Below are 10,067 nucleotides of genomic sequence, written 5' to 3'. Positions count from 1 at the left end.
CCCCCGCCGCCTATGGGAGGGCCGGTACCGCTGCCACCGCCTCCAGCCGGTGGTTGGAGTTCGCACAAAGCGGGTTAGTGTTATTTCTAGTATCACAAAAAATTAGTTTTATTTATTTAATCAGAAAGCACTTTTTTGTTGATGTAGTGAACCCTCCCGTTCCAGTGTCCTTAGGTAAGAACTTTAAAAATGGACAAAGATGCTTGCTTAAGGCCTTTGGGAATAGCTTTTTAACACTATGTGCTTCTTTCATTGCTTTATTGAGCAAATTTTATTGTTTGAGAATAGCTGAGGTTAAACTAGGTGTTTTTAGGATTGCGGAAAGCCACTTTAAATCCAAAAGTACCGATGAAGCCTTTGTATTGGACCAGAATCTTAGCACCTGCTGGAACAGATAATGTGGATTCTCCTTCATCTGATGCTCTTTGGACACAAATAGATGAATTACCTTTAGATAGTTTAAATGAATTCGTAGATTTATTTTCGAGGCAAGTTATTACGAGAAAACCTACAGTGAAAAAACAAGAACAGAAAACTAAAGCTGAAGCTGTTAAACTTTTGGATAGTAAAAGATCACAAAATGTTGGAATCCTTGCTCAAAGTTTACATGTAGATTTCCAAGAAATAGAAAATGCAATTTACAATTTTGATACTTCAATCGTTAGTTTAGAAGCTTTGCAACAAATTTACGAAGTTGTAAGTAGGTATTGAAAACTTGTGGAAAGAATTGACTGAAATATTTTTTTAGAGAGCAACTGCAGAAGAATTAGAACTTATAAAAAAGCATTTATCAACGAAACCTAACATACCATTAGACAAGCCTGAACAGTTCTTACACGAATTATCTGAAATATCAAATTTTGCAGATAGAATTGCCTGCTTAATGTTTCAAGTTGAATTTGACGATTCTATCAATACTATAGGTCATACGTTAACGAATATAAAAACTACTTGTGATGTAAGTCTTTCCCAATGAAAAACAACTTCCTAAATATTTTTTCCAGTATTTGGTTAATAGTAATGAATTAAAAGAAGTTTTTGCAATAATTTTAACTTTGGGAAATTACATGAACGGAGGCAATATGACACGTGGGCAAGCTGATGGATTTGGATTAGAAATCTTGTCAAAATTAAAAGATGTTAAATCGAAAGATTCCAAAATTACCCTTCTTCACTACATTGTCAAAATTTACATGAAAAAAATTGAAAATCCGTTTGAACCTAATGTTGTATTACCGGTACCAGAACCTGGAGATATCGAAAGAGCAGCTTCGGTAAATTTTGATGATGTCAAAGTAAATTTACAAAAACTGGAAAAACAATTAGCAGGTAAGCTCTAGAACTAACTCATCAATTCTAAATACTTAAGTAAAATTTTAGAGTGTGAGAAAAAAATTGAGAAAGTGATTGAATCATCAAACCCCGATAATCTTCAACCTTTCAAAGATAAAATGACAACATTTCTGGAACATTCGACAAAACAACTTGCAACAGAATTCGAAAATTTGGAAGAATGCAAAGTTAAGTTTATCAAAACGATAAAATTTTATCTGTTTAAGCCAAAATCAGGATCTTTGGAAGATTATCCACCAAATTCATTTTTCGAAATGTGGTTACCATTCTGTATTGACTTTAAAGATATCTTTAAAAAGGAACTGATCAGAATGGAAAAAGAAAAGTATTTATGTTTTACTTGATTTAATTGTGTCATAAATCGTTGTTACAGGATTCAAGAAATCAAGAAACGCGAAAACGAAAGAGCTTCAGAAACAATAAAGATTAAGGAGCGCGAAAACGGATTAAAGTCGAAAATCAAGAAACTCCAAGCTAAACACGCTTCACAGGTGGAGACCAATAATAATTAGTTAATAATTATACAAAGTTAACTTTGCGTTATGTATTTGTTACAAGAGTAAGTTTTATTTATTGTTTCATGTCGAATATTACTTCTGTTACTAATAAAAWTTTTAAGAAAAATCGATTTATTTTACCAGTAATTTCTGTAACCGTTTACACTTTGCGCCGTTTGCAATAAGGGTAGTATCTCCTCTCGCACACTACTGGTAAAAGATTCGCGACTTTGAGGACTCCGAGCGGTGGGAAAAGAACCCTCGACTTTCCTCCATGGTAAAATAATTTTTTCAGAGCCGTTCCTCCACCTTCTATAGACCATGCAATTGAACAAAGCTTGCAATGGATTCATTAGTGCCTTAAAAAAGTGCCTTAAATTGTATTCCTATCCCTGTTCTTATTTTTACCATAATATACCATATGGCAATGATCCATTCAGCCGGCAAATGGAACCAAAGAGTCCACAATAAAATACCATTGAGAAGATTCGGTACCCAACATAAATAAAACACAAAATTTATCACAGAAAATTTGATTTTTATGGCATCCAAAATTTCTCGTTCTCTGCTTGTGAACTGACCAGAGGCACTCGTTATGATCTCTTCCATATCTTTGCTGGAGTGATGATAAAGATATGGGTTGGCTATCATTACAGTTGCAACAGGGACATAAGTAGCGATGTAATTTGGTAAAATTCGAAGAATCGCAGCGTTTAAAGATGATGCAGTGTGGCAACTTAAATGATGAAAKTAGTGTTTAGAAGTTTATAAAAAACTATAAATTACTTGGCATCAGGTAGGTATAAAAGTGATAATCCAACTGTAGTTAAAACTGCGGGCAAAATCCATGCCACTAGATGGTAATATAAAGTTTTTGATGCTTTTTCGCTTAGTATCAGCCGCATATCGATGGCATAAATTAGTGTCCATATCCAGGTTGCGGTATAAAAATATTGAATTAAAGCCTGAAACAACAAATGAATAGAAAAAAGTAAAAATAAAAACTAATTACTGAAGAAATGGCACAAAATACAACACTGGAGTCATCTTCAACTGCCGGCATAATATTTTTATAATTTATCCATATTGTTGACCTTGTAAACACTCCTAGATATTTTTAACTATTAAGTCAGTCAAACTTGGTTTGATAACTCACCTAATGAAGCTAAAAGATCAGCGACTGCTAACCAAACGATAATTTTCCGTCCTCTCGCTGCAGAAAACGACAACCACCTATGCTTATTCGCAAACTCCTGTCTTGGCAAAATCTACAAATTCAAAATTAGAGACACCAAACCGGAAGTTGCACTTACCTGATAAATAGCGCCCAAAATCCCTAAACACGATGAGAAAAGACACACTGCATTATACGCATCGGTATTAAACTCTTCCATAATGGTCACAGCCATATCGGTGCCATTGGCATGATGACAGCAGAAAGTCTGTATGGTAGGGTCAGCCATACTTACAAAAATCGAATAAACTCGAGAAAAAAGAGCACAAGGAAGCCATAAAATAAAGGACGGTTAAAATTTCACATCGATCGGAAATTTCTTCGATTTACATCTTTCGCACATGTTATTAAGTGTAAGAGATACCGCATTTTAATGAACTGAAAACCTCGAAGTTATCAGTTTCCGATACATATACTCGATATCTGTTTTAAGAAAAAGTMGAGATTTGTTTGCACAGCCGGAGAGAGTGTGTTACTACAGATTTGAGAAATTTGTGTTTTACTGATAAAGYTGTTACGTTCCAGAATTTTRTTTTTAAGTAAATAGTAGACAAAGATGCAATGACGGATTTGTTGACGGTGGTATTTTATCATTTGAAGGCGGTGGAGGGTCTACGATTTATTTACTTCGCGTTTATCTATCATATCGTTATTTATGTTGGTACCTGTAACAAATGTCTCTTTTTCGAACAGCGTAAGAAAATAAAAACGATTTATCCTTCAAGATGTGAGTGTTAAAAATTCTTACTCAGCATGACTGCAAAGGAAAATCCAAGATACCTATTGTAGATTATGTAAGCAGCAATGCGTTAAATGTATTTCTTTTATTTATTATTACTTTAAGTAATTAACTTCCTTGATTGTCAGTGTCACTCTTATTATAATCTTGAATGTTTGTTTTAAAAAAGTCTGAGATTTCAAGAATGTAGACAGACTAATTCTTTAAAAAGTAAATTCATATTCATTTGCGTCATTACAGGCTTTCTTCAAATTTATTCAATTATATAACATATACACGTATAATGTAAAGAATTAGAATTTTATTTATGTGTGACTTCCTAATGCAAATAATTTCTAGTGCAAATTAGCATGATTACACGTAAAACACCTAATTTTCTAATGATTGAACACCCATAATAAGTCACAATGTATTAGAAGGTTACTTACTAGTATGTATAAGCGGTCATCTGTAGCCATTTTTGTTTAAATAACAGGCTCAAAATCTGCGGTTTTACTATCTGGAGGACAGTCAGTTGTACCATTTTGCTCATAAAAGAAACTGGTGACTTGCGAGTGCATTCAAACGGTCTCACATGAGTAATCTCGCGAATTAATTCTGTTTTTTACAAATACAAGGACTTACCTTGTTTTTAAACCATTTCCGCCAACAATTCAACATTACGAACTAGTTATTGCTTATTAATATCATAAAATCTTWAAAATATTGCAAAATTGCAAATTAAAAACTGTTTTTYTTAATACAAGATTGTCAATTGTTCAATATGGCATAGAGCACTGGCCTTTGTCGCCTACATATGTATAGAGCATTTAACAAGTTTTGGGAGCTACAATCAATGCTTATTGCTCCATTAATGACGTTGAAAATTTGCAAATAGAAGYAGAAAAAAACTTTGTTTTTAATGTATCGTCCCCTTAGTGCAAYAACTAAAAGATAACTAAAAATAAAATTAATAGTTTTGRGAAATTGCAGTTTAAAAATTTGAAAGGCAAAAAAAMCACATCCTGCAAGTAATCAAAAATTATTATTAGTCTATGTTTTTTTTTTAATTTGATAGAAAATTTGGTGTTATGTTTTTGAAGTATTGCAACAAATACTTGAGAAATGTCTAAAATTTAAGTTATCTAGTTATTGCACTAAGGGGACGAATATAGCTTAATAGAAAGGATTATCAGATTTTAAAATGTTACAATTTTCTTGAATGTATTATTTTTTCTAGTAGGTAAAGGTAAAGAGGAAGGTGAACAATCGTTCACAGACCAAATGAGAAAAAATGCCACTTCTGAAACTACTAATATGAATATCATTTCACTGTAAATATTGATGTTCAGCTCTTTTATCTGGAAAGAAGATCGTTTAGGAATGAAGACTTATCTGAATTAATAACAATGAAAGCAACAATTTTTAAAATATTTATGGGAAATGATAAGTACATACCATGATAATCACAATTATTTCAAAAACATAATAAAAAATGTGTTCTGTTTGCAAATAGATTCGTTATMATTTTATGTGATGASAAGAATGAGGTATTGTGTAYATACAGGTTACCTTGGTCTAGAAAAGAAGACCTAAGAACGGTTGGATTAGAATYMTTTATAAATTACCTACTTCATATTTATTAATTAATGTAATTTAGAGCAGTGGGAGTATTAAAGATTAGGTACAAATTACAATAGTAAAAATATAAATAGTAATGAGTACACAGTACACAACTCCGAGTGCGTTTTCAAAGGTCAAGTCTTCGTAACTTCTCATAAAATGTAAAATCTTGCACATCCGGTAGATAAGATTAATGTTTTTTTACCTTCCACAACTTCTAAATATGTAAGAGTAAAAATAGTACGTAGAATTAAAGAAAAAGCCTTTCTCGATATTTTTCAAGTTATTATACAATATAATAATTTCATAATTTCTAGTCGCATAATAAGTAAACACACAAAACTAATTAAAAAAAGCTATTTTAAATCGTAACAAAACTCATTTCAAAAACTTACCTCCAGTATTCTTAAAAAAAATTACACAAATAGAAAAATCAACTAAATTTAAAGATTGAAAATTAAAGAAATAATGCAAGTTTAAATTATTGTAAGCTTTTATTAAATATCATAATTTATTTTTTTATTAAAAGTAAGGTAACTGCCGCGAATTATTAGCCTAGTTGTACAAAATAAACATGAAACATAGAAATCAGGAACAGAATCTTATCAAAATTTGCAAATTCTACATAAAATTTGATTTATTTACAAACTTGTAAAAAAATATTGTATGAATCAAATTAGTCAGCGATCTCAAATTTCCTTAGTTTTCATTATTTATAAAATAAAATAGTCATGTGAGTCATGTAACCAAATAAAAAATTAGAACGGTTCTGTACATGCCCCCGTATGGTCCCTCAACTTCCCTTCGGGACACTTCTCGGGCGTATCAAAAGCATTTTTATTGTGTATCGTCACATTTGGCGGAAGCTTCTTCTCATTCCCAACATTTACTTGCGGTCTCGACGTCTTATTCTGCAAATTTTGACTTTGATCGTCCATAAAAACAACTTTTCCGTCCCCGGTGTTTTTCCCTTGGTTTGGTAAACTTTGATTGCGTTCTCCCTCATTTCTCCTATCAGAAAGAATTTGTTTCGTTACTTCTTCTTTAGGAAATTTGCTGATGGTAGTATTTTTATTGAAAAACACACAACAGGTGCCCGAAAGGCCATCCTGAGTCTCGAAGGGAATCACTTTGCAGTTAATGCGTTCACTAAGCACCTTATCAATGAGAAGGATTGTCGATACAAGTGATATTAGTGACACGGAAACTTTCATTTTGAGAACTTCACAACAGGAACATCAACTGGAAACTGGTTTCGTCATTGCAAGCTCAAGGTATTTAAACTGTGATTCGTTTGCAAACATTGAAGAGCGCTAATTTACTGGAAATTTATTTTCTTACAGAAACCAAACACAGAACAATGATAGAGGTGATGGTGTCGACGTAAAATCTGGGCATTAAACCCGAGATATGACAAAAAAATTATAAATTAATTCTGTTTAAAAGATAAAACATAAAAACCAGTATAATAAATATAGTAGCATTACAATCAAAGCACCCCTCACACACAGTCTTAAGAAGTAAATAAAAGTTAAATATTGGTTCCATTAATCCGAAAAAGATTATCTCAAGGAATCTTAGAAGTTGGGTACTGGAGTTAATAATTTATACAAAATTTAAAACAAAAAATTTTACTAAATAAATAAATAAATAAAATCTTTCAAAATTTATCATTTTTGAACAGTAGGTTATTTTCACTGGGGCATAAATGTTATTCAGATCATGAGTTATGCTCATGTTGAATGCACAATGCAATTCAAGTGTGCAACTTTTCTTTGAGTTATACGGTTTTTATTTTTTCGAGTGGAATATTTTAGTCTGAAGTGACTCACTTTAGCCAAATTTTGTTATTTCTATTCAAAACTGCGCATTCGGAACGGCTAATTTACATTACACTATTTACATAGTGGTTATAATTAACATTTCCGGTAAATAAATATTCAATATTAATGTAATGGATATAAATATAACAAATTAGCTATTAATCTCGATTGTGGTTTTACAACCGCACAATAGGTGTTGAGGAAGGTTATTTTTTTGATGAGTAACTTTTGATACTCGGGGATTCCTAAAAATAAGTTGAAAGCAAATAATTTATTTCAATTATTCAGTGAAAAATTTCTCATCAGAAACCTTGAATTACTCCATTACGTAACAATACCTGATTATTTCTATTGTTAAAATTGAAGTGACATTAGAATCTCCGGATTTTTCAAGTGCACTTTTATGAATAAATAAAGGCAACTTCGTTTATGAGCACATGTCATTTCGTAGAAATTACTTCAAAAATAGAAATCATATTTAACGTTTCTCTCTAGACAAACATACCATTATGTGGTAACACAGCTTTTCAATTTAATAAAAATAAAAGACAATGAACTTGAATTTGGCAACCACAACAAAAAAAATGTGATACAAAAGCACCTATAATAAGAATACTCGCTATTTGCATTTTCTGAGATTTTAAAATTTTGACGTCAATAATGCTTTTGGAAACTCCTGACTATTCATCCGTTAAGTAAAATCCGCAATTGTGAGTCTGTAACTGATTTCTTGACCAGTTCGGTAGTCATCACAAATAGTGAAAGGTAGAAAAATGTAACCCATTTGGGTCACTGCATCACCAGATGTGCATCTTCAATACTAAAATAGGTATTTTCCAGATAATCAATTTGAGAAGCAAAATTATGAATCTATTTGGAACGTGGTTTTCCCCTAGGTTAATTTTTTGTTGCTTTTACATCTCGACATAAGTAGGTATACGCGAGCAGGAAAATCTTTCGAACAAAATGAAAACTTTTCCATGATGAAATTTATGGTAATTAAATTAACCATATAAAACAAACAGAATTGTTATAAATCAATATTTATTTCCCAATGCACATAATTACAATTGCCATTTCAAATAAAACATCCATTTAATCAGTTCAATATACTTGCACTTGAGGAATAGTGTTGAGGTAAGAGCTTCTTACTCCAAGAGGTTGTCTCTCACGATAACCTGAAAGAAAAAAGTCAGTAAGACGACAAAAAACAAAGCTGAAAATCATATATACCTCTGTAGTAAGGAGAGTTGTAATAATAATCGTAGAAGCCACCATATGGAACAATTTCTTGTTCTTGTCCCAATTCAGCCAAACCTTCAATAGCTTGTTCCTCTTTCAACTGGTTAATAGTGTCAAGAGCATCGGAAACTCCACGATAAGTGTACGGAACTTGGGGGTAGTAGTACTGCCCTAAAACGGAGTTTTTGCCAAGATATCCTCTGCAATAAACTTAATTTAGTTATTTCAAATTTTAAGTTCTAAATAATTACTTAGAGTATGTTTTGTAAGGAATGTATCCGTAACCACCTTGGTTGTAGTAGTAGTCACCGTAGTTGCCCTGACTGCCATACAAGTATTTTTGCAAAAGAGGGTTGACATAGCGAGAGCTGCCATAGTACTGGCCTTTACCATAGTTGTAAGAGTTGCCATAGTATGATGGTCCGTATTGTTGGCCGCTGTAGTAGCTGCGCGGGTACCACCACGGGAGGTAGGATCCGTAACCATAATAGCCCCCGTATGATGGTCCATAGCCAGAACCATAACCATACCCAGATCCGTAACCATACCCAGACCCAGATCCGTAACCATATCCAGACCCATATCCGCGGTAGCCTTGTTGGTCGAGCCCTTCCAACAAATCGTACACCTGAGGACTGACTTCTCCTTTCTTCACAGCCTTGTTGATTCTGTTCAAAAGAACTTCATATTGGGCCTCGTTGACGACACCTTGGTACTCCCTCAAGATCTCCCCGAGGATGTCTCCTTGACTCTTGCTCTTGGATCCCCTCTTGCTCCTGTACTCCTCGTTGACACTGTCGTATGAAGAGTAAGGATACCCACCATAACCGTATTCGGAGTCGTAGAGGTTATTATTGTCGTTGATTTGGATGGTTTTGGTTGGGATGTTGGGGCCGGAGACGGAGATGTCGATGTTTCTTTGGCCGTTGGCTCCCACAGGTCTGGTAATGACTACGCGTTTACCTGTTGGTGAGGTGATCAAGATGCTGCCATCGTCGTTGACGGAGATGTTTCGGTTTCTGTACACTGTGGAAGCAGTGCACACCGCTACGAAAGCTGCCAGAAGAAGGAACTTCATCTTGACTGGTTGGCTGGTTGGGATGTGATGATGCTTAGAACGGTGGTGCTTTTATATGAGATTTAATCTTATTTGTGTTGTGTCAAAGGTGCTTTACCCCTGTTTGTGGTAATTAATTGATTACGATTTGTTGTAAAAATATGTTTTTCTTTTAACGCTTTGGAAGATTCTAGGAAGGTTCAAAGTGGTATCTCCTGCTGATATGAATAATAATAAAAAATGTCTATTGAATATATTTATTTTGGGAAGTAATCTAATTTAATTTTTTGTAAGAAAGCAAAAACTAACATTAATAAAGATAAAACCTAGAAAAAACCTTGATTAATTATCTGTACTAAACATGTAAAAAATATTTCTTTTCTTATATTACGAGTATACAAAAATCATGATGAAAAATAATTTTGGAAAGTGCACAAAAGGTTGCTTATTTCCAATAATAAATCGTGTTTTCTAATCTGTTCAATATTAGCAGATTTGTATACAGGGCGATTCAAAAGTG

At 33.1% G+C, this 10,067-nt stretch overlaps 3 protein-coding genes across 4 annotated transcripts in view; 1 reads left to right on the top strand and 2 right to left on the bottom strand.

Annotated features, from left to right (window-relative positions):
- LOC123016075 (protein cappuccino) overlaps positions 1-1,976 on the top strand; it is a 4,892-nt gene extending 2,916 nt beyond the window's left edge. Inside the window, exons 5-10 of the mRNA XM_044416293.1 lie at positions 1-73; positions 314-696; positions 749-958; positions 1,005-1,329; positions 1,381-1,678; positions 1,727-1,976. The exon at positions 1-73 is cut by the window's left edge and continues 49 nt beyond it. Of these exons, the coding sequence (XP_044272228.1) occupies positions 1-73; positions 314-696; positions 749-958; positions 1,005-1,329; positions 1,381-1,678; positions 1,727-1,865 (1,428 nt within the window). The 3' untranslated portion in view covers positions 1,866-1,976. The remainder of the gene's footprint in view (positions 74-313; positions 697-748; positions 959-1,004; positions 1,330-1,380; positions 1,679-1,726) is intronic.
- Positions 1,966-4,376, bottom strand: LOC123016074 (G-protein coupled receptor 143-like). 2 transcript variants are annotated; one of them, XM_044416291.1, is made up of 7 exons: positions 4,252-4,376; positions 3,164-3,292; positions 3,007-3,118; positions 2,863-2,957; positions 2,637-2,815; positions 2,259-2,586; positions 1,966-2,209 (listed from the first exon to the last, which is right to left on the bottom strand). In XM_044416291.1, the coding sequence occupies exons 1-7, from the start codon at positions 4,279-4,281 to the stop codon at positions 1,988-1,990; spliced, it is 1,095 nt and encodes a 364-aa protein (XP_044272226.1). In that variant the 5' UTR covers positions 4,282-4,376; the 3' UTR covers positions 1,966-1,987. The 2 variants fall into 2 exon arrangements, with proteins under 2 accessions (XP_044272226.1, XP_044272227.1); XM_044416292.1 differs by lacking the exon at positions 4,252-4,376 and having other exon boundaries at positions 3,164-4,073.
- A 3,899-nt stretch (positions 4,377-8,275) lies between these two features.
- On the bottom strand, positions 8,276-9,606 carry LOC123016073 (shematrin-like protein 3). The gene is made up of 3 exons (XM_044416290.1): positions 8,742-9,606; positions 8,482-8,690; positions 8,276-8,426 (listed from the first exon to the last, which is right to left on the bottom strand). Exons 1-3 carry the CDS (start codon positions 9,566-9,568, stop codon positions 8,353-8,355), a joined length of 1,110 nt encoding a protein of 369 aa, XP_044272225.1. The 5' UTR covers positions 9,569-9,606; the 3' UTR covers positions 8,276-8,352.
- Positions 9,607-10,067: the final 461 nt, after the last annotated feature.

This window comes from Tribolium madens, unplaced genomic scaffold (assembly GCF_015345945.1).
Source record: "Tribolium madens isolate multiple individuals breed KSU strain unplaced genomic scaffold, Tmad_KSU_1.1 Scaffold_19;HRSCAF=116;Tcas5.2_LG9, whole genome shotgun sequence".
NCBI lineage: Eukaryota > Metazoa > Arthropoda > Insecta > Coleoptera > Tenebrionidae > Tribolium > Tribolium madens.
The sequence above is the reverse complement of the archived record's forward strand: the minus strand, read 5'-3'. Positions and strand labels throughout refer to the sequence as shown.